This window comes from Microcaecilia unicolor, chromosome 1 (assembly GCF_901765095.1).
Source record: "Microcaecilia unicolor chromosome 1, aMicUni1.1, whole genome shotgun sequence".
NCBI lineage: Eukaryota > Metazoa > Chordata > Amphibia > Gymnophiona > Siphonopidae > Microcaecilia > Microcaecilia unicolor.
The window spans coordinates 603,840,408-603,864,840 of NC_044031.1; the positions used below are offsets into that span (position 1 = coordinate 603,840,408).

General features: G+C 46.4%; 1 protein-coding gene across 1 annotated transcript in view; it reads right to left on the minus strand.

The window, feature by feature from the left end:
• The window catches only part of PTK2 (protein tyrosine kinase 2), a 714,868-nt gene that overhangs the window by 120,731 nt on the left and 569,704 nt on the right, over positions 1-24,433 (minus strand). The window contains 1 exon segment of the mRNA XM_030219604.1: positions 7,679-7,810. Within this exon segment, the coding sequence (XP_030075464.1) occupies positions 7,679-7,810 (132 nt within the window).

The following is a 24,433-nucleotide window of genomic DNA, read 5'->3' on the forward strand; positions in this document are numbered from 1 at the left end:
CCAGGCTCAATTTACGGCATAAGGAGCATGCACCTGCCGAGTGTGTCTGAAATGCTCTATGTGTATCTAATACAAAGTTATCCCAGGTCCCTGTCACAGGCACCCCCAATAACTGGACCATGAATCTCCTAACTCGCTCCCAAAACCCCTCACCCGGGGACAAGCCCAAAATGCATGAAAAAGTGTGTGTGGAATGTGGCTACACTTCACACAATTAGCTCCCTGTGGAGGAGACATATAGGATCTCTGCTGTCCTGACATATAGGCTCGCATGATTACCCTATATCCACACTCTCTCAGCCGTTCATCCGAGCTGAGATCTAGAATACTATGCAACATGTTCCTAACCTTCCACCCCCCCAGAGAATTCCCAGACTCTTGCTCCCATTTGTCCTTGATATCTGCATAACTTCTCGGAGGCCCCCGCTTTACCAGTGACTTCTGGAGTGCTGACACTGTCACCCCTGTTATTGCCATTTCTTGAAATAATTCTCTTATTCTCCGTCCCAAACCTACTCTCAGCTTAGATTGATCCAATGCATTCATATAGTGAGCGTAAGCAAACCGGTTCCCCCCAGATATTCCTACCCGGGTTTGCAACTCTTCGTAACCCACTATCTCTCTTTCCCTTCCCATTAAATGTTCCAGCCTCCTGATTCCATTCCTCTCCCACTTTATAAATACTGGATTCTCTCTGCCTGGCTTAAAGGCCATGTTGTCCCTGATAACCAATTGGTCAGACACTACTGGGCTCCCCCCTAATCTCTTCACTAATCCCTTCCATACCTCTCTCAGAGAATTGAGTAGTACACAGTTTTGAGTAATTTTTTTTTAATGAAATGTAAGAAGTTTCAGTTCTAATTTCAATTGGTAGAGTCTTGCAAGATTGCAGCTGGAGGTCTTGGCAGCCATTTTGAGATTGAAGCCAGCATGGGTAACAGCTTGCTCCTGCCCCAATAAGCCACCACATACAGTAGGCTTACAGGGCGTATGGGTAGATCCAGGAGTTGGGGGGGGAGGGGAGGAGGAGGAGGAGGAGGAGGAAGTTGAGTTCCTTCAGTCCTGGGTGAAGGGAGGGGAAGAGGACAGCTAGGCAGCATAGAACCAAATGTTTTGGTTTCAGCCAAAAATGCACTAGCATTTTTGGCCTAAACCAAAATAAAGCTGAACGTGGATTTCAGGAAGATTTTGATGCTGAAGCCAAAATTTGGCCAGCTTCTACAAGTAAGGCCTCACCAATGACCTGTATTGAGTAATTATCCCCTCCCTTTTGCTGGTTATGCTCCTCTCTTTGAAGCCTATCATTCTTCTGGCTTTGGGTACTGCTTTGTCACATTGAAGAGCTCACAATGGCGAAGCTAACATCTCAAGGTCTCTCTCCTAGTCCATGTAAATCCTCTTCATTTCTATACTCTACGCTCCTTTGCATAAATCTTAGCTGCCAAACATTAAACCATTCTTCTAATTTTAGTACATTACTTCTCCTTACAGCCCCCTTCACCCACCTATCAACCCTCCAGAAGCAGATATGATAAGGTGAGCAATAAAAATTAGTAGAATGTTCCAATGCTCAAGGTGAGTTACAATTCAGGTACTGAAGTTATTTGCCTGCCCAACTTAAATTGTAACTAAGGCACGAGGGTAAAGTGACTTGTCTAAGGTCATAAGAATCATCACATGAGTGGGATTTAAACCCTTGCTTCTCTGATACTCAGCCCACTGCTCTGAACATTAGGCCAACAGTTCTCAGTCCACTCCTCGGGGTACACCCAATCTGTTGGGTTTTCAGGATATCTACAATGAATATGGATGAGACAGATTTGCATGGCGATCTCTCTCATATTAAATGTTGATATCCTCAATACATGATTGGCTAGATGTGCCTTGAGGTCAGAGTCGAGAAGCACAGCAGTAAGCTACTCCTTTCCTTGCAAAACTTCTAGGGATACTCTAATCCAGTGCTAGTTTTGTACCGGTACGTACTGGTATGGCGTACCAGCACCTTTTTTCCCCCTACCCTGCTCATCTCCCCCATCTTCCGTGGCCACATTTATTTATCCTATAAGCAGCAGCAGCGCCGCAGGCACAGCACTGCAAGCGCGGGGCTGCAGTGCTAGAACACACGTGGTTGGAGAGTGAGAGAGAGGGGACAAGAGGAGAAATGCTGGATGGAGAGAGAGAGAGAGAGGGGGAAATTTTTTTTTCCTGGTTTTATCCTACATGCCAGAGTCTGGTTTTGGGGGGTTTCGGTTGACTTTTTATCTACATATTTTATTAGTTTATAGTTAGTCTTCAGGGTTCTTGTTTTGGGCCTAGGGACTTGTATACTATTTTCAATGATACATTTTTATATATTCTGTGGCTAGTAAAATGGGTGTGGCTATTGTGGGGGTGGAGCCATAGTGACACCGCCCTTAAGGCTGGCTCTATATGAGTACCAGCATATTTTTTCCTTAAAAAAAAAGCACTTTTGTAACTGGAAGATAACATAACAATCCAGTGTTTTTATACCACAAATACTTCTGAAGTGATTCACTGCAGTTTACAAAAATACAAAACGGAAACATTCTTCCATGAATATACATTGTAGATAATATAAAAAAACAACTATCTGAATCTAAACAAACAACTGATAAAAAAAAGATTTTAAGTCTTTTCTAAAAGAATAATAATCATTAATCTGATGTAAACTACAGGGAAGCAATTTCCAATGTTTAGCAGCTTGAAATGCCCACAAAGAGTTAAACATTCTTTTATTTCTCTTTCCTTTAAAGCTAGGGAAACCAAATGTTAGCTATCTTGTAGCTTTAGAGCTTTTGAAGGAGAGATTTGAACTAGAAAGGTGTATATATAGGGGTGCATTGCCATATAAGATCTTAAACAGAAGAAAGTAAAACTTAAACAAAGCTCTAGTCTCAACCATCAATCAATGGAGGCAAATTAGATAAGGAGAAATTCTGTCTGTTTTAAACAGAATAGTTTGCAACCTTTTCATTACTGTTCTTGAACAATCCAGGTAGATGAGATTATAATACTCAGTGTGATAACAGTAATGCTTGAACCAAAAGTAAAAAAATCATATTTCCCTAAAAATGTACGGATTCATCTCATTCCATCCATTCGATAGTTTCTTATTCTTACTGACCTTAAGATCTTTTTAGAAAACTCTTGAACCAGTTCATTACATTCCCTAGACCATCTAGTAAAAGTAAGAGATTATCAATATTCACTAGGTCAAAGGCACAAGAAAGGTTAAATTGTAAGTGGTGATGGAATTCTAATTAAACGAGAAAATACTAAATGAAGGGAATGACCTTTGGTCTGATCCAGTACAGTAACAGGTACACTAGGGACAGAGAAATTCATGACTACCCACGCAGGGCCGGTCTTGGCAAGTGCGGGGCCCTATGCAGACCAATTTGATGGGGCCCCACCCTAGCCCTGCCCCCATCCTTGCTCCGCCCCCACCCTAGCTCCAGGGCTGGCCACCCCTCCCTCCGAGCTCCTGGGCCGCTCCCTCCGAGCTCCAAGGCCCCCAGCTCCAAGGCCCCCCTCCTTCCCGGTCATTTTTTAACACCCCCCTCCAAAATCCAGTACTAGGTATGCCGAGAATACAAAACACTCAGGACCTATAGAGCAATTCTACCATACCATAAGCAGTCATTTCTACGAATCACACAAAGAAAAGGAAAACATCTTAAAACACTACAGTGAGCACTAGAACATCAATTCACCTATTGTAAAATGAAACCAGACAGAATAGTACAGATCGCCGATCCTGCACAGTCAATGCCAACTGAAAGCCATGTCTTTTTCACACAGATACACCCTAATCCACTATAGAATAAGTAGTAATATTTAAACTTTCTATTTAGACAAAAATTAAACTGAACCCCCAAGATGCCAGACTCTACATACAATGCAACACCACAGAAAAAGAAAATGTCCCCTAGTAATGTGCAAAATATAAAGACTGCAGATGTAAATTTGAAAAAAAAAAAACTAACAAATACCAATCACCACTTTACAAATTAACAAATAGAAATAAAACAAATATAGAAAATAAAATAATACCATTTTATTGGACTAATAGATTTAGCTTTCAGAGGCCAAAACATCCTTCCTCAGGTCAATATAGTATAGTACATAAGTACATAAGTAATGCCATACTGGGAAAAGACCAAGGGTCCATCGAGCCCAGCATCCTGTCCACGACATCGGCCAATCCAGGCCAAGGGCACCTGGCAAGCTTCCCAAACGTACAAACATTCTATACATGTTATTCCTGGAATTTTGGATTTTTCCAAGTCCGTTTAGTAGTGGTTTATGGACTTGTCCTTTAGGAAACCGTCCAACCCCTTTTTAAACTCTGCTAAGCTAACCGCCTTCACCACTTTCTCCGGCAACGAATTCCAGAGTTTAATTACACGTTGGGTGAAGAAACATTTTCTCCGATTTGTTTTAAATTTACTACACTGTAGTTTCATTGCATGCCCCCTAGTCCTAGTATTTTTGGAAAGCGTGAACAGACGCTTCACATCCACCTGTTCCACTCCACTCATTATTTTATATACCTCTATCATGTCTCCCCTCAGCCGTCTCTTCTCCAAGCTGTATAGCCCTAGCCTCCTTAGTCTTTCTTCATAGGGAAGTTGTCCCATCCCCGCTATCATTTTAGTCGCCCTTCGCTGCACCTTTTCCAATTCTACTATATCTTTCTTGAGATGCGGCGACCAGAATTGAACACAATACTCAAGGTGCGGTCACACCATGGAGCGATACAACGGCATTATAACATCCTCACACCTGTTTTCCATACCTTTCCTAATAATACCCAACATTCTATTTGCTTTCTTAGCCGCAGCAGCACACTGAGCAGAAGGTTTCAGTGTGTTATCGATGACGACACCCAGATCCCTTTCTTGGTCCGTAACTCCTAACGTGGAACCTTGCATGATGTAGCTATAATTCGGGTTCTTTTTTCCCACATGCATCACCTTGCACTTGCTCACATTAAACATCATCTACCATTTAGCCGCCCAGTCTCCCAGTCTCGTAAGGTCCTCTTGTAATTTTTCACAATCCTGTCGCGATTTAACGACTTTGAATAACTTTGTGTCATCAGCAAATTTAATTACCTCGCTAGTTACTCCCATCTCTAAATCATTTATAAATATATTAAAAAGCAGCGGTCCTAGCACAGACCCCTGAGGAACCCCACTAACTACCCTTCTCCATTGTGAATACTGCCCATTTAACCCCACTCTCTGTTTCCTATCCTTCAACCAGTTTTTAATCCACAATAGGATATTTCCTCCTATCCCATGACCCTCCAATTTCCTCTGTAGCCTTTCATGAGGTACCTTGTCAAACGCCTTTTGAAAATCCAGATACACAATATCAACCGACTCCCCTTTGTCCACATGTTTGTTCACTCCTTCAAAGAATTGAAGTAAATTGGTCAGGCAAGATTTCCCCACACAAAAGCCATGCTGACTTGGTCTCAGTAATCCATGTCCTCGGATGTGCTCTGTAATTTTGTTTTTAATAATAGCCTCTACCATTTTCCCAGGCACCGACGTTACTGTTACAGAATCCTATCCTGACCTGAGGAAGGGGGTTTTGTTCTCCGAAAGTTAGCCAAAATGTATTAAAATTAGTCCAATAAAAAGATTACCTTGTTTACATGTTCTATTATAAACATTTATTAACACATCTACAATACTACTTTATCCTAAAGCAAAAAAATAAAAAAATATATTTTATTTACAGTTTGTTGTCTCTGGTTTCTGCTTTTCTCATCTTCTTTTCACTGTCATCCTTCCATCCAGCATCTGTCTTCGGTCCCTCTCTGCCATCCAGTGTCTGCCCTCTCTGCTGTCCCCTCCATCTAATGTCTGCCCTCTCTCCCTGCCCCTTCCATCTACATCTGCTCGCTATCTCTGCCCCTTCCATGATCCATCCACCATCTGCCCGTCTGCCCTCTCTCTCTCCCCCATCCATTCACTGTCTGCCCTTTCTCTCTGCCCCTTCAATCCACAATTCAATCCTCTCCCATCCATCCAGGGTTTGCCCTCCCTCTCGCTCCCCCATCCAGGATCTGCCCCTCTCTCCGCCCTTTTTTTTCAGCCCCCAGTTCCAGCCCCACTATCCCACCAGTCCCCCATTTCAGCCCCAGCCCTCTTCTCCTACCAGTCCCGAGCTTCAGCCCCCCAGCCACTTCTCCTTGTCCCCTTTTCAGTCCCCAGTTTCAGCCCCTGCCCCTTTTCAGCCTCCAGTCCCAGTACTAGCCCCCTTATCCCACCTACCCTCCCTTTTCAGCCCCCAGTTCCAGCCCCCTTCATCCACATGCCTTGTATTAGGGCCCCCCTTTTCAGAACCATTCTCCCACCTGACCCACGCATACCCCATTTTCCCACCAGCCCCAGGCATGGCCCCCATTTTCCCATATTGCCCCTTCTCAGACCCCAGTGCCAGTCCCCTTCTCCCATCCGAGAACACCCTCCCCAGTCCCCTTCTCCCATCCAAGAACCCCAGTCCCCTCCCCACCCGTCCCCTTCAACCATCCAAGAACCCCCTCCCCAACCCATCTCCCATCCGTGAACCCCCTCCCCACCTCAGTCCCCTTCTCCCATCCAAGAACCCCAGTCCCCTCCCCACCCGTCCCCTTCTCCCATCCGAGAATCCCCTCCCCAACCCCAGTTCCCTTCAACTATCCAAGAACCCTCTCCCCACCCCCTTCTTCCATCCGTGAACCCCCTTCCCCACCCCCTTCTCCCATCCAAGAACCCCAGTCCCCTCCCCACACGTCCCCTTCTCCCATCCAAGAATCCCCTCCAACCATCCAAGAACCCCCTCCCCACCCCCTTCTCCCATCTGTGAACCCCTCCCCACCTCAGTCTCCTTCCCATTTGAGAACCCCTCCCCAGCCCACCCTTCCCCCACACCCTTCTCCCATCTCAGTCCCTCCCCCACCCCGACCCACCTACCAGCTCCGTTCTCCTGCCGCCCACCACCCTCACTGCCTTTAAAAAAACAATTTTGAAGCGCCGGAGTGACAGGCAGTGCCTCGCGTCTGCCCTGCTACTAAAAATCTCTTCGACGTCGTTCGGGGTGGGCCTTCCCACATTGAGTCCCGCCCGCCCTCGCGGTAATTGGAAGTTACCTCAGAGGAGGGCAGGACTTAATGTGGGAAGGCCCAACGACGTCGAAGAGATTTTTAGTAGCAGGGCAGACGCGAGGCGCTGCCTGTCACTCCGGCGCTTCAAAATTGTTTTTTTTTAAGGCAGGACAGGGTGGGAGCAGTGGAAACGGACTTGGAGCACCCCCCTCCCCCTGACATCTGGGACGGACAGCCCTCACCACGCTGCCGTCGCGCACTGTTGGGAGGGAGGGAGGGCTGCAGCTCGGGCGATTGGGGCGGGGCGACCTGAGGCACGCCGCGCGGGGCCCCCTGAGCGAGAGGCCCTATGCAACCGCCTCAGTCGCCTCGCCTTAAGACCAGCCCTGTACCCACGAACTCTTATGTTCTTATAAATTGTTGATTCATATTAAACATGAATTGATGTACTACTATGAAAACAGCAATTCTCTCTAGATTGTTTTAACACATTTCTCCTTCTGAAAATTCACAATGAGTAGCTCTTAGCTCCATTCAAGAACTACAAAAGTCTCTTACCAGGAATCTCTCCTCTTTTTCAAGCCAGCGTTGATCATCTTCCATTTCTTGTTGTTGTCTTATTAATCTTTCCTCCATCAAATGTGTTGGCAGGACTTGACTCATCCCTCGCATATCCAAGGGTCCTGAATCCTGATGAAAAAATACAGATTTGTCTATACTACATATTCTCTTTATAACCTATATTTTGATAGATCAACGTATCTCTCACTTATCAGAAAGCAATACCACAACAGCAACACGACATTGGGTTAAATGAAAAAACATCAGCAATATCTTCTAAGAACAGATGTATCTCTCTCTATATAAAACGCACCTCCAACGTTCTAATGAAGCCTCAGCTGGAAACTTGAGGTGGCATAGATATGTTTAGTGTCTGCCCCGCCCTCGTGTCACAACGTGATGTCGTCGAGGGCGGAGCACTGACACTGAACGAATGGCATCACCTCGCCAACCCGTTGCTCAGCGGCCTGCAGCGGTGAAGGCGGCTCTGCGCCAGCGAGGGGCAACGGTCTGCGTCCTCCTCTCCTGCTCCGCTGTCTCCTGCAGCTGTTACCGTGGAGGACTGTCAGGCAGGCGAGAAGCTCTACCGGGCTGAGTACGCCAACAGCGGCCGAGGTTCGTGCAAGAAATGCGGGCACAGCATCGCCAAGGACTCGCTGCGACTGCCCATCATGGTGCAGGTAGGTGAGCGCGCTGCAGCACATGGGGGTGGGGAGCAGGCCTTGCATACCGGCGATCGCGCTGCTCGCTCAAAACCTTGCTAGCGCCCATTTCATTGCTTTTTGAAACGGGCCTTTTTTACTAGTATTATATAATAGTCAAACAACAAATGTCTGGCAACGCTCTCTGCTGGTGCTTCAGATACCATCTACTAGATATCCAATGTCTTTTATTGAATATCAAGCACAATCAGCTTCAACATAACCCTTATAGATTTTAAGTGATAGGCAATGAACCTCAGCCGCACCGCACTGCCTTCACAACTTTTAGCAAAGTCTTATGCGCTCACGTCGCCGTCGGTTCAACCGTCTCCACTACCCTTAAGTATTTAGTTTATACTTGTAAATGACAAATTTTTTTTTAACTTTTTTAGGCTTTTCACGGTATACTCCTCTTAAGATGGAAAATTCAAATATTGTCGGCAATAGGGGCACAGTGCTCTGACACGGAACATGTTTTGCAAAAGCTTTTTCAACCTTGGCTGACTTCTAATATCCGCTACCTACGTTCCTGTACCCGCTCCGCCGAACGCCTCTGGCGGAAATCTCGGGCCCTTGCTGATTTCTTACACTTTAAGTTCATGCTGACCTCCTTCCAATCTGCTCTTTTACGTGCCAAACAGGATTATTATATCCAACTGACCAACTCTCTTGGCTCTAATCCTCGACTTCTCTTCACCACATTGAACTCTCTCCTCAAGGTGCCCCCTCCCCCAACTCCACCTTCATTATCTCCTCAGACCCTTGCTGAATTCTTTCACAACAAGGTTCAAAAGATAAACCTTGCTTTCTCTACCTCACCAGCTCTCCCTCCACTAGTCCGTTCCCCTCTCTCTCCTTCCCCTCATTCCCTTTCCTCCTTTCCTGAAGTTACTATTGAGGAAACTACACTTCTCCTTTCTTCCTCAAAATGTACCACCTGTTCCTCTGATCCCATTCCCACCCACCTTCTTAATGCCATCTCTCCTACTCTTATTCCTTTTATCTGTCACATTCTCAACCTCTCACTTTCCACTGAGACTGTCCCTGCTGCCTTTAAACATGCTGTGGTCACACCTCTCCTTAAGAAGCCTTCACTTGACCCTACTTGTCCCTCTAATTACCGACCCATCTCCCTCCTTCCTTTTCTCTCCAAATTACTTGAGCGTGCTGTTCACCGCCGCTGCCTTGATTTTCTCTCCTCACATGCTATTCTTGACCCATTACAATCTGGTTTTCGCCCTCTCCACTCAACCGAAACTGCGCTTACTAAAGTCTCCAATGACCTATTACTGGCTAAATCCAGAGGTCGATATTCCATCCTCATTCTTCTTGATCTTTCCGCTGCTTTTGACACTGTCGATCACAGCATACTTCTCGATACCCTGTCCTCACTTGGATTCCAGGGCTCTGTCCTTTCCTGGTTCTCTTCCTACCTCTCCCTCCGCACCTTTAGTGTTCACTCTGGTGGATCCTCTTCTACTTCTATCCCTCTGCCTGTCGGCGTACCTCAGGGTTCTGTTCTTGGTCCCCTCCTCTTTTCTATCTACACTTCTTCCCTTGGTTCATTAATCTCATCCCATGGCTTTTCCTACCACCTCTATGCTGATGACTCCCAAATCTACCTTTCTACCCCTGATATCTCACCTTGCATCCAAACCAAAGTTTCAGCGTGCTTGTCTGACATTGCTGCCTGGATGTCTCAACGCCACCTGAAATTAAATATGACCAAAACCGAGCTTCTCATTTTCCCCCCCAAACCCACCTCCCCGCTCCCCCCGTTTTCTATTTCTGTTGATGGCTCTCTCATTCTCCCTGTCTCCTCAGCTCGAAACCTTGGGGTCATCTTTGACTCTTCTCTCTCCTTCTCTGCTCATATCCAGCAGACCGCCAAGACCCGTCGTTTCTTTCTTTACAACATCCGTAAAATCCGCCCCTTTCTTTCCGAGCACTCTACCAAAACCCTCATCCACACCCTTGTCACCTCTCGTTTAGACTACTGCAATCTGCTTCTTGCTGGCCTCCCACTTAGTCACCTCTCCCCTCTCCAGTCGGTTCAAAACTCTGCTGCCCGTCTCATCTTCCGCCAGGGTCGCTTTACTCATACTACCCCTCTCCTCAAGACCCTTCACTGGCTCCCTATCCGTTTTCGCATCCTGTTCAAACTTCTTCTACTAACCTATAAATGTATTCACTCTGCTGCTCCCCAGTATCTCTCCACACTCGTCCTTCCCTACACCCCTTCCCGTGCACTCCGCTCCATGGATAAATCCTTCTTATCTGTTCCCTTCTCCACTACTGCCAACTCCAGACTTCGCGCCTTCTGTCTCGCTGCACCCTACGCCTGGAATAAACTTCCTGAGCCCCTACGTCTTGCCCCATCCTTGGCCACCTTTAAATCTAGACTGAAAACCCACCTCTTTAACATTGCTTTTGACTCGTAACCACTCGCCTCCACCTACCCTCCTCTCTTCCTTCCCGTTCACATTAATTGATTTGATTTGCTTACTTTATTTATTTTTTGTCTATTAGATTGTAAGCTCTTTGAGCAGGGACTGTCTTTCTTCTATGTTTGTACAGCGCTGCGTATGCCTTGTAGCGCTATAGAAATGCTAAATAGTAGTAGTAGTACTTTTTCAAGAAGGACCCCTAAAAAAATAAGGGTAAGAGCATTAAACCAACCCTGTTTCATACTAAAATAACTACATTTATGAAATCCAATTAATGATCTTTTTCAACTTTAAATGTTTTATTCAGTTTTATAATATAAAGCCAACATTGCAATGCAGTGCAATCAAATATACAATTATGCCTTCAGCACCAGACCTGGGCCAGTTAGCTCATGAAATACATAGCTTATTAGTACTCTCCACCGTCACTTCAGCGATGGTCTACTTACACTTTTTATGCTCCATGGGTTTTATATAATTCTTACATATAAAGTCAGATGTTTCAAACTTTGTCACCAGGCCCCGCATATCATCATGCACTCTTAAACTTACTATTTTACACAATCTAAGGTAACTCCCCCTTCCCACCCCACCCCCTGCACCTATCCCCGTCACTCTCTCATTCCCCCCTCCCCCTTCTACTGAACAAGCTAAAGTCATAACAAGTCAATACAAAAGTTGGGCTAAGCAGTCTTGAAGTTGGGCCCATCCCCCCTTGCGCCGTAACTCTCCATCTCTACGATACGCCGTGAGGCATTCCATGACTATAAATTGTCCCAGTTTACATTTCTAGTCCTCCATTGACGGGGGATCAATAGTCCGCCATCTCCGCGCTATAAGACATTTTGCTGCTGCTAGCCCCGATCTCATCAATTTGCTCCTCTCCCAGGAGTCACTCTCATTATGCAGTCCCAACAAACACACCGGCAATCCCCTATCATAGTTACTAAGGCTTTCATTACGGCATGCCAGAATGGGATCAGTCGTGGACAGGTCCACCAAATATGCACAAAGAAGCCCGTATGCAACCCACATCTCCAACAAAGATCAGAGGCATTAGGGTACATGAACTTCAGTCTCTCAGGGGTATAGTACCACCTAGTGAGTACCTTGTAAGCATTTTCTTGCACTAATGCAAATGTTGATGCCTTTTGGACCTCCCCGCAGATCACTTCCCACTCCCGTTCATTAAAATAGCAATTGAGATCCGCTTCCCATGCCCCCTTAAAGCTGAAGGGGGAGGGATCACTTCCCCTAAAGAATTTATACAGCATGGAGATGGGTCTGGGCACCCTCTGCAACAAGCCCCACAAATTTTCCAAGCTTTCCTTCTCTTGTGGACCCTCTCCCTTCCACCCCATCGTTCTCACAAAGTGTTGGATTTGCAGATAGGGGAAAATATCACCTTCAGGGAGTCCATACTTGGACCTCAACTCCTCAAAACTCTTCATCTTTCCCCCCTGCAACATATCTCGAAGACTCGAAAGGCCTATCTGACGATCTCTATCTCCGCCCCGAATACAGGCAGGGATATGGTCAATCACAACACACCTGAAGACTTCAAATTTATGGGAATATTCTATGCAATGTAGAACCAAAGGGGCATCTACTCGAGAGTACTTCAAATTATGCTTATGGTCGCTCAATCTGTTTTTTAACGAGTGAGTCGTTTTGCCTACATATAATCTACGGCAGTGGCATATCATGATATATACCATGTGATTCGATTCGCATATCCTCGCCTATATTCAGGGCGGAGATAGAGATCGTCGTTTAACACAGAGGGAACAGCGCTGGACATATCGTTTAAGATCTTTAATGTCTCAGGACTTAAATAACAAAGTTGAATGGAAAGTGTTCCTTTAAGATTTGCCCAGTTGGGTATTTAGGCTAGCCCCTTAAATGATCCATCGTCAGGATTGGCGGAGGGTAAGTAGGAAGTAGTTTAAATATTCCCCACCTAGGTCGTCAGTTGTTACAATCTAGACAGCTGGTGGTTTTGGAAGGTGACTACCGGATTCGCGTATGAGTGATAGCCGATTACTCTCCTCTCTTTGAAGATAACCGGTTTCAAGATAACATTTTTACTGTTGCAGGTGCTGTAAAGAGATGCACAGTCCGGCTCCTTATGAAGCACTGAGCGAAATAGGAGCTTGCTGTTGGGCGCGGACATTCACAATTGCTCCAGCACAAACCACAGCTAAGTACTTTTATAGTATTTTTTTTTTGTTGCACAGCATTTACATGAAAGAATAATCATTGATAGAGTTTTAGAGGTTTTTCAGACTAATGAGGATTCTCGCCAGCATGAGCTTAAATTTAGCCACACAGAGCAGAGCGGTCAGCTGTCCTATTAAAAGTGTTGTCAGCTGTTACCGAGTTTCTGAAGGCTGTTAGCTCTGGACTGCTGCACAAGGCCCTGAAGTCTTTTCCTCTATTACCTTACAGTTATTAATATATTAGAGAGATTAGCTTGCCCTAAGTAGATATTGTATATTCAAATAATATATGGGCAAATACCAGGAGAATTGTGAAGTATGATATATTATTGTAAGCCACATTGAGCCTGCAAATAGGTGGAAAAATGTGGGATACAAATGCAACAAATAAATAAATAAATCTACATCTCATTTATTAGACATATCCTTGACATAAAAAAACCAAATTTAATCATGATTAGATATCATGGAAACATGGGCCTCCACATTTAGATTGGAACTAAACAAAGATAAGACTAAATTCTTAATAATATCTAGTCCAACTTTCTCTACTGCCCTGAGCTAGACAGGAAAAGGAGTTTAAAAGTACTCAGAATCATAACAGACCAACACTTGATATTTGAGCAACAGATATCCACAGTAATTATGAAGATGTTCAGGACACTCTAGAAACTGAGGAGAATAAGGAACTTTTTTCTGCCACACCATACTGGTACAAACGCTGACACAATCTCACACTGATTACTGCAACTGAGTATACAATGGATGCAAAGAATCAAGCCTAAAGAAATTACAAACAGCACAATATACTGCTGCACTGATTTTCAAGGTCTCACATTATCAAAAAGCAACTCCCCTACTACGCTGCCTCCCAGTGAAAGCAAGAATCCAATTCAAAATCATGGCCATTGTCTTTCAAATATTAAACAGAATGCCTCCCATTAATAACCTTGCCTCTGTGGAATGCCGAGATAGGTGTCAGAAATGTTTTACTATTACATTTACCCAAATACAAAGGAATAAAGCTTAAGTCCATTTACACCTCAGGATTTCCCCATCTTGCATCCACAATGTGGATGGAACTCACTACCAATAGCCTTAAGGAAGATAAACTATTTGCACTTTTTCAAGGCCCTCAAAGCATTCGCTTTCAATAATTACTTTACAGACAATGGTTAATCTACCAAGTGCAGTGCTAATATATGCAGAATGACACACGCCATGAAGAGAACTGCTAACCTTCCCTTGTGCTATACAAATGAGAATAACTTTAAAAAGATCTACTTCACATGAAATGAAGAAATTAATTAAAAAAAATACCAAAACAAACCAAAACCATCCACATTAGGTCACACACGGATGTCACTAATTTTCCAATAAAAGTTCCTGTACTGACATAATGATGTACCAGTCTAAATGCTACACGTTACATCTGTTTGATAGATTTTAAGATACTGTTCTATATACTCTTTTGTTACATTGTCAGCAGCTGCTGTTATATGTATTCATCTTAGTTACATTGTAATCTGCAGTTCTAAGTATTCATCTTAGTTATACTGCAAGACATATTGACCCAAAAGCTTGCTTGGATAATGTGGGGTATAAGAACTAATAAATGGAAATGGAAAAAATGTACTATTCCTGAAAACACTCCATTCTCCTGGATCCAGAACATTTCTGCTGAGAAAATTTGCCTGGACCTTCTCCACTCCTGCCACATGTGCCACTGACAAAGCTCCAAGATGCTGTTCCACCCAGGGCGTCAACCAGCTCATCTCCTCTGACACTTGCTGACTCTGCATTCCTCCTTGGTGACCGGCATAAGCCGCTGCTGTTGCGCCATTTGACAATACACAAACAGCGTTGTCCAGACAAGCAGCAGAAAGGCACCCCTCCAGGCAAATGGCTCTCGCTTCCAAAGGGCTGATATCTGCTTTCAATCACTAGGAAAGGCTGGCTGGTGCATCTTTCAGGAGTGGAGAGATCGAGTTGAGCATGTTTGCCTCAGGAGACCATGAGGACAGCAGAGTTCTCTGCAGCAGATACATGTGTGCCATGGCCCATGGTATGAACTTCAATGTTTTTGCCATGGAATCCAACACCCGCAGATGATCCCAGGCTGTTAGCTCTGGACTGCTGCACAAGGCCCTGACAAGCTTGGATATCTCTCACTTGGCCTCTGGCAGAAAGACCTTCCCTGGCAAACTGCACTCTCAGATACGCAAATAATTGGGTTAAAACCAACTTGCTCTTGACAGAGTTGACAACCCAGCTCAACTCCTGCAATAATTGAATAACTCAGCTGGTGGATAGTAATTTTATTCTTTATAACAGTTTCTACTATTTTGCCCGGCTTATTGATCAGTAATTTCTCAGATCACCCCTAGAACCCTTTTTAAAAATTGGCATTTCGTTGGCCATGCTTCAATCGTCAGGTACTACAGATGATTTCAACGACAGGTTACAGATCACAAACAGCAGATCAGCAGTTTCATGTTTCAGTTCTTTCAGTACCCTAGGGTGTACAGTGGGGGAAATAAGTATTTGATCCCTTGCTGATTTTGTAAGTTTGCCCACTGACAAAGACATGAGCAGCCCATAATTGAAGGGTAGGTTATTGGTAACAGTGAGAGATAGCACATCACAAATTAAATCCGGAAAATCACATTGTGGAAAGTATATGAATTTATTTGCATTCTGCAGAGGGAAATAAGTATTTAATCCCTCTGGCAAACAAGACCTAATACTTGGTGGCAAAACCCTTGTTGGCAAGCACAGCGGTCAGACGTCTTCTGTAGTTGATGATGAGGTTTGCACACATGTCAGGAGGAATTTTGGTCCACTCCTCTTTGCAGATCATCTCTAAATCATTAAGAGTTCTGGGCTGTCGCTTGGCAACTCGCAGCTTCAGCTCCCTCCATAAGTTTTCAATGGGATTAAGGTCTGGTGACTGGCTAGGCCACTCCATGACCCTAATGTGCTTCTTCCTGAGCCACTCCTTTGTTGCCTTGGCTGTATGTTTTGGGTCATTGTCGTGCTGGAAGACCCAGCCACGACCCATTTTTAAGGCCCTGGTGGAGGGAAGGAGGTTGTCACTCAGAATTGTACGGTACATGGCCCCATCCATTCTCCCATTGATGCGGTGAAGTAGTCCTGTGCCCTTAGCAGAGAAACACCCCCAAAACATAACATTTCCACCTCCATGCTTGACGGGACGGTGTTCTTTGGGTCATAGGCAGCATTTCTCTTCCTCCAAACACGGCGAGTTGAGTTCATGCCAAAGAGCTCAATTTTTGTCTCATCTGACCACAGCACCTTCTCCCAATCACTCTCGGCATCATCCAGGTGTTCACTGGCAAACTTCAGACGGGCCGTCACATGTGCCTTCCGGAGCAGGGGGACCTTGCGGGCACTGCAGGATTGCAATCCGTTATGTCGTAATGTGTTACCAATGGTTTTCGTGGTGACAGTGGTCCCAGCTGCCTTGAGATCATTGACAAGTTCCCCCCTTGTAGTTGTAGGCTGATTTCTAACCTTCCTCATGATCAAGGATACCCCACGAGGTGAGATTTTGCGTGGAGCCCCAGATCTTTGTCGATTGACAGTCATTTTGTACTTCTTCCATTTTCTTACTATGGCACCAACAGTTGTCTCCTTCTCGCCCAGCGTCTTACTGATGGTTTTGTAGCCCATTCCAGCCTTGTGCAGGTGTATGATCTTGTCCCTGACATCCTTAGACAGCTCCTTGCTCTTGGCCATTTTGTAGAGGTTAGAGTCTGACTGATTCACTGAGTCTGTGGACAGGTGTCTTTCATACAGGTGACCATTGCCGACAGCTGTCTGTCATGCAGGTAACGAGTTGATTTGGAGCATCTACCTGGTCTGTAGGGGCCAGATCTCTTACTGGTTGGTGGGGGATCAAATACTTATTTCCCTCTGCAGAATGCAAATAAATTCATATACTTTCCACAATGTGATTTTCCGGATTTAATTTGTGATGTGCTATCTCTCACTGTTACCAATAACCTACCCTTCAATTATGGGCTGCTCATGTCTTTGTCAGTGGGCAAACTTACAAAATCAGCAAGGGATCAAATACTTATTTCCCCCACTGTATACCATCTGGTCCAGGTGATTTACTGTTCTTTAATTTGTTGATTTGGCTCAGTACATCTTCCGGGTTCACCGAGATTTCTTTCAATTCCTCTGCATCGTCACCCTTGAAAACCATTTCTGTTACAGGTAGATTTCTTACATCTTCTTCAGTAAAGACCGAAGCAAATAATTCATTCAGTCTCTCTGCTATGGCCTTGTCTTCCCCGAGTGCCCCCCCTTTGCCCCTCGATGATCTAATGGTCCCACAGATTCTCTTACAGGCTTTCTGCTTCAGATGTACCTGAAAAGCTATCACTATGAGTTTTTGCTTCTGTGGCAACTTTCTCTTCATATTGTCTTTTAGTCTTCTTTATCAGTATTTTGCATCTAACTTGCCAGTGCTTATGCTGTTTCTTATTTTCTTCATTTGGACTCTTTTTATAGTTTTGCAAAGATGGTCTTTTGGCTCTAACAGTTTGCTTTACTTCACCTTTTAACACTATGCTGTGCTGAATTTGTTTGTTTGAGAGGATACGACCACTGCTACATATGTCCCTGGTGAAGGAAGAACTCTTAATTCAGGTGAGCTTGAACAATGTTAAAATTAGAGAGAAGAGTTTTCAAGGGAGGAGTGCAATTGAGACTGGGGAGTGATAAAAATAAATAGCAGTGTTTGCTTAAAAATTATAAATGTTTTGGCTGGTTGAAAATTTGTTCTACAAATGTACAATGAGAAGAGGGAATGCCTGCAGGGAAGTGTGAAGGCATGACATGGAGACAGCTACAGCTAAAAGTCATCTGAACTACCTTTTGCTTTACTGAACTTGCCAAAGTTTAGACTGAGATACTTGTGAGGGATAAATATATAATCCTCACATACTGAAATCTGATGATTTAGCTGTTTCCTTCTGGCTTTCTTATCTTGTTGGAAACTAGGGGCTATAAATGAGGATGGGTTTGGGAAAGACAGGAGAGATGTTGGAGTTGAGGGAGGGAGAGAGAGGGAGCAATGTGGGACCCAGCCTTGACTTATACAAATATCACAGCGTTTTTGGCCATTTTTAATCCAAAAACTGACCTTGATTTATATATATAAGATCAACTTATAAATGAAGGTAAAAGACTGCAATACTGTTCTACACTTGAAGCTACCATCCCAAAGGATTATGTGATAGAATCCCTGTGGGTCAATTTTTGGGGGTTACAAAGGCTATGTACTTCCATTTTTTAAACTGCTTTTATGAAATATGTGTTTCCCAAAATTACACAGGAAATTAAGCAGAAACAAAAATTTTCCCAAAGTTACAAATTACAAGTTAGAAATTTTATAAACAAAAATAGCCCACATCAAGGGAGAAGTAGATATACTTAAAGTACAAATGCCATTAAGCAAAGATAAGATAAACAAAGACCAAATTCTTAATTTTTGACAAAGCTAGCAGTTGAGGCTCCACAGGGAAGCAGCTAATCCCTGAACTACGGTTCCCAGAAGCCCTTGCAAGCAGGAGAGAGGAGGATAGCCCCAAAAGGGTGGAACGGATTTCCAACCCCAGCAGGGGGAGCAGTGGCTCAGTGCTGGGGGAGCCAGTTACTCCCTTCCCCACTAGAGGGAGAAGGGGAGGTGAAGCTCCGTCCCATAGCTGTATTGCCGGTATTTAATTCCCTCCAGCTGTGAGAGGGGGAGGGATTTCTGGGTGGCACCCAGCCACCAGGAAGGAGAAGAAACTGATTGAGAGAGAAGCTGCCATGGAGTAGGTGGAGGACGGAAAGGGACTGCCACTGGAGCCTCCCTGGGGGGGGGGGGGGGGGGGGGGGGGAAGAGTAAACTGCCATGGAGTGTGAGAATGTAAATGTGTCACGATTGTGGTAGTGACCCCTCTCAGACTTACCTTATTTCTGGGGGTCAGCTTCTGAGCTGGCTTTTGTCTGTCCTTCCTGAGTTAGCTCTGTCTCTGTATGCTGACTGCTTCCAGCGTGGCTCTAATTACTTCACTATACTGCACCTGTGTGTGTTGCCTGAGTTAGCTCTGCCTCTGTGCTGGCTGCTTCCAGCGTGACTCTAATTACTCCACTATACTGCACCTGTGTGTGTTGAGCCTCTCTGTGCTTCAGTATGCTTTCTGCCTGAGTCCTGTAGCTGTGACATCATCAGTCAGGCCCTTGACAAGGAAGTGGTGTTCTTCCCTTCAGGGCCTTTGCAAACACCAAAGGTCCAGGTCAGTGTTGGTGCAGTGAGCACCTCTGCCTTGTCTTGCTTCATAGGTGTTGTTCCTAGTTTGTATTCCTTGTTTGTATCTGGAATCCTATTCTGTTGGCTCCCTTTCCTTCCTGTCTGTGTAACCCTGAACCCCTTGTGCAGTTAGAACTGCAGCCCTGTTTTTGTCTAGGTGCCTGTGGGCACTTCTGAATCCTGGCTGCTGTTGGTTTCCTTTCCCTCCTGTCTGAGAACCTTGAACCCCTTGTGCAGTTGCACTTCTACCTTGCTTTTTGTCTGGGTGCCTGTGGGCACTGCTGTATCATGGTTCCCTGTTTCCTTGGGCTTTTGTGCCACGTCTGTGGCCGTGACCACCCTCAGACTTACCTTATTTCTGGGGGTCAGCTTCTAAGCTGGCTTCTGCCTATCCTTTCTGGAGTAGTTTTCCTTCTGTGTGCTGGCTGCTTCCAGCATGGCTCTAATTACTCCACTCTACTGCACCTGGGGGTGCTGCCTGAGTTAGCTCTACCTCTGTCTCCAGCCTGGCTCTGTTTGCTCCTCTGTGCTGCACCTAGGTATTCTAAGTCTCTCTATGTTCTGTGTGCGCTCTGCCTGCTCCTTGGTTTGTGCTCCTCTCACCCGCTGGTGGCCAGAGCCAGTGGCTGCCATAGTTTGTCTTGCTGTTCCTACCCATTCCAGACTTTAGCCCAGTCCAGTCCGGTTCTTCCAGGCTGCCGGACTTGTCTCTCCTGTTTGTGCCTGGACAGCCTCCGTAGTTGCTTACTGATGGCTGCAGCTGCTCCTCAGGTGTTGAAGGGCTTTATTAATCACTTAGAGACTGCAGCCTTTGCATCGTCTAAGGTCCCTGGTATGTTTGAGTGCTCTGTGCACTGCTACCTTGCCCAGTTCAGTGTGAGTTTCTAGCTTGTAACTAGTAGCTTGGGCATAGCTTTTCTTGTTAGCTTGTGTACAGCTTTACTAGTTCTCCTGTGTTTTGCTTAGTGTGAGTTTCTAGCTTGTGACTAGTCAGCATGGGCATAGCTTTCTTGTTAGCTTGTGTACAGCTTTCCTAGTTTTCTTGCGTTTAGCTCTCTGGTTTTCCCGTGTGTGTTTTCCTTTGCTTCTGCAGCTTCAGCCCTAGTCCTGTCCTCTGCCAGTACTCCTTGCTGCTGGAGCTCCAGCCATAGTCTTGCTGCCTGCTGCCTGACCCGACTACTGCCTGAAGATACTTGCTGCCTGACCCGACTACTGCCTGAACCCCGATACTTGCTGCCTGCTGCCTAACCCGACTACTGCCTGAACCCCGATACTTGCTGCCTGCTGCCTGACCCGACTACTGCCTGAATCCGGATATTCTCTGCCTGTGTCCAGACCTGACTATTGCCGGAACCCGGACATTCCCTGCCTGTCTGCCTTGCTTTCGCCTAGGTGCCTGGGGGCACTTCTGTATCCTGATTCCTGTTGTTCCTGCTTGCCAGTTCCAGTTCTCCTGTAAGCCCTGCTGGCTGCCCGAACCTGAGGGCTCAACCCTCAGGGAACGGTGCCTAAGCATAGGTGAAGCCTAGGTCCAGTGTGTTCCTGTTCAGCGGGTTCTGGTCCCGTGTGTTCCAGGCCAGTGGGCTCCACTCCAGTGTGTACCAGTCCAGTGGGTTCCAGTGCGCACCCGTCCGGTGCGTTCCAGTCCTATGTATTCTAGTGCAGAGCTCCAGTCCGGGGTTCCAGTCCAGCCTTGCCTCGTCTCTGCTTTGAAGGTGACCTTGCCTGCCACTGCCGCTCAATGGTAGTGGTCCAAGGGCTCACAAACCCAGTGCTTCCAGGGAAGAAGCCTGACATTCTGCCCCACCCTGGTTAGTCAAGCTTGTTTTAAAGTCCTTCTCCCTGTATAGTATCTGTACTTCCTCTGCTGGGGCTGCTTGGCTTCAGCTTCAGTACCCCTCCTGCTTGTGTCTGCCCTGCTTGCTTTCAGTTTCCTTCCAGTCTGGTCTGTTTGGTAATCCGGTATCCTGATTCCTATCCTGAACCCTGTTGTGGTCTGGCTTGTTTAGTGTCCCTCCTAGTGTGAGTTCTCGGGTGTTTCTGCCTGCTAGTTCCAGTACCAGTTTTCCTCCAAGCCCTGCCGGCTGCCTGCACCTGGGGGCTCAACCCCCGGGGAACGGCAGCAAAGTGTAGGTGAAGCCTAGGTCCAGTCCCGTGGGTTCCTGTCCAGTGTGTTCTGGTCCAGTGTGTGTGTTCCAGTCCAGGAGTTCCAGTCCGGTGGGTTCCAGTCCAGTGTGTACCAGTCCAGTGGGTTCCAGTCCCGTGTGTTTCAGTCCAGTGCGGCAGTCCAGAGCGCGCTGAGAGGGAAGCAACAAGAGAAAAGACGAAGACAAACCTGCCTGCCTGCTGTGTGTGTGCCTCACTGCTGCCTTCACTTCCGGACTGGTTCGCCGCGACTTGGAGAGGGGAGGGCAGGAGAGAGAGGGGGGAAATGCTGGACAGGGAGGGCAGGGGAGGGGAGAGAGAATCGCTGGACAGGGAGGGCATGGGGGAGAGGAGACATGCTGGACATGGGCAGGGGAGGGCAGGGGAGAGAGGACGGAGAATTGCTGGGCATGGATGAGGGGATGGCAGGGGAGAGAGGCGACATGCTGGGTATGGAGGACAGGAGAGGGGTGAGAGAATCGCTGGACATGGAGGGGAGGGCAGGGGAGAGGAGACATGCTGGACATGGGCAGGGGAGAGCGGACGGAGAATTGCTGGGCATGAATGAGGGGAGGGAGGCGACATGCTGGGTATGGAGGGCAGGGAAGGGGAGAGAGAGAATTGCTGGACAAAGAGGGAAGGGCAGGGGAGAGAGGAGACATGCTGGACATGGGCAGGGGAGAGAGAGGACAGAGAATTGCTGGGCATGGATGAGGGGAGGGCAGGAGAGAGAGGTGACATGCTGGGTATGGAGGGCAGAGGAGGGGAGAGAGAATCGCTGGACATGGAGGGGAGGGCAGGGGGGAGAGGAGACATGCTGAACATGGGCAGGGGAGGGCAGGGGAGAGAGGACGGAGAATTGCTGGGCATGAATGAGGGGAGGGAGGCGACATGTTGGGTATGGAGGGGAGGGGAGAGAGAATCGCTGGACATGGAGGGGAGGGCAGGGGAGAGAGGAGACTCGCTGGATATGGAGGGGAGGCCAGGGGGAGAGGAGACATGCTGGACATGGGGAGGGCAGGGGAGAGAGGACGGAGAATTGCTGGGCATGGATGAGGGGAGGGCAGGGGAGGGAGGCAACATGCTGGGTATGGAGGGGAGGGGAGAGAGAATCGCTGGACATGGAGGTGAGGGCAGGGGGGAGAGGAGACATGCTTGACATGGGCAGGGGAGGGCAGGGAAGGGAGGAGAATCACTGGGCATGGGTGGCTGGAGGGGGGGCAGGGGGAGAGGAGGGTTGCTGGACATGGGCGGATGGAGAAGAGGGCAGGGAGAGAGAAGAAATGCTGGACATGGATGGAGGGAAGAGCGAGTAAAGAGATGAGATGAGGGAAAAGGAAGAGAGGAGAAAAACTGCACATGGATGAAGAAAATAGGCAGAAGCTGGATCCACTGGACAGTCAAGTCTGCGGAGTAGGACCCAGCTTTTACTTACGGATGTAGGGCAAGAAATGAAGAAGAAAGGCGGAATGTAAAGAAATAAATGGAAAGGAAGCCCTGGAAACGGAGTTAAGAGGACAGATAGCAGCAGAATCGGATACTGGGCCAACATGATCAGAAAAACAGTCACCAGACAACAAAGGTAGAAAAAATCATTTTATTTTCATTTTAGTGTCTGGAATATGTCCAATTTGAGAATTAACATCTGCTGTTACAGGTCCAGTATCCCACTGGGGATACTGGATCTGTAACAGCTTACAGAAATTATTTATAATGAATAAAAATCACATTATTTTTTTCTCCTATACTAGTATAATATTTTCAATGATGTCTGTTTATATGCGCCATGGCTGGCATAAGGGGTGTGGCTAACGTGGGTGTGGCTAAAATAGGGGTGGGGCCATATGTGGTGACCCCCGCCCACGAGTACCGGCACCTTTTTTTCTACAAAAAAAGCACTGCCTAGCAGATATAATTATCAGTTGAGTCCTCCAGAAATGCTGTTAAATCAGCACTGTCTAAAGGACCCACCACTGCTGGACCACCCTGCTGGCCCTCCATCAGAATTACACAAAACCAATACTTCCTTAAAGTATTTTCTCACTAGAATTTCTGCAAAAGGAAAATGAGTAATAGGAAAATTAAGGAACTGAAGATTCCTATTTCTAAACAAATTTTCAATAGTCTCTATCTGGAAATGTGAAAAAAGACGAGAGAATGGGTGAAGGCAAAGGAGGGCACATTTGAGAGAGATGGGTGAATGCATGGGGGGCACATATGAGAGAGGGAGAATGGTGGAAGGAATGGGGGAACATGACAGGGAGAATGAGGGCACACATTTGAGAGAAAATAGGTAACGGCTCGAGGGGGGGCAGATATGAGAGAGAGAGAGAATGGGTGAAGGCACAGAGGGGGCACATACGAGAGAGGGAGAGAATGGGTGAAGGCTCCCTCCAAAGTTACAGTACCTACTTGTTCAATGGCTGGTGGCTATTGAACAGGTACTGCAGCTTTGGAGGGGGCGACTCAGGCAGCAAAGGAATCTACCGCTTGAGTCACCCACTTCCTCCTCATACTGCCTCATGAGCAAGTAAGTCAGCAGGGTGCCTCCAGCCACCAACACTTGCACTTCAAAGCACACTCCGTTCGCGCATGAACTGAGCATAAGTACATTAAGTATTGCCATACTGGGACAGACCAAAGGTCCATCAAGCCCAGCATCCTGTTTCCAACAGTGGCCAATCCAGGTCACAAATACCTGGCAAGATCCTCAAAAAGTACTAAACATTTTATACTGCTTATCCTAGAAATAGTGGATTTTCCCCAAGTCCAATTTAATAATGGTATATGGACTTTTCCTTTAGGAAGCCATCTAAACCTTTTTTAAACTCTGCTAAGCGCCTTTACCACATTCTCCGGCAACGAATTCCAGAGTTTAATTACACGTTGAGTGAATAAAAATTTTCTCCGCTTCG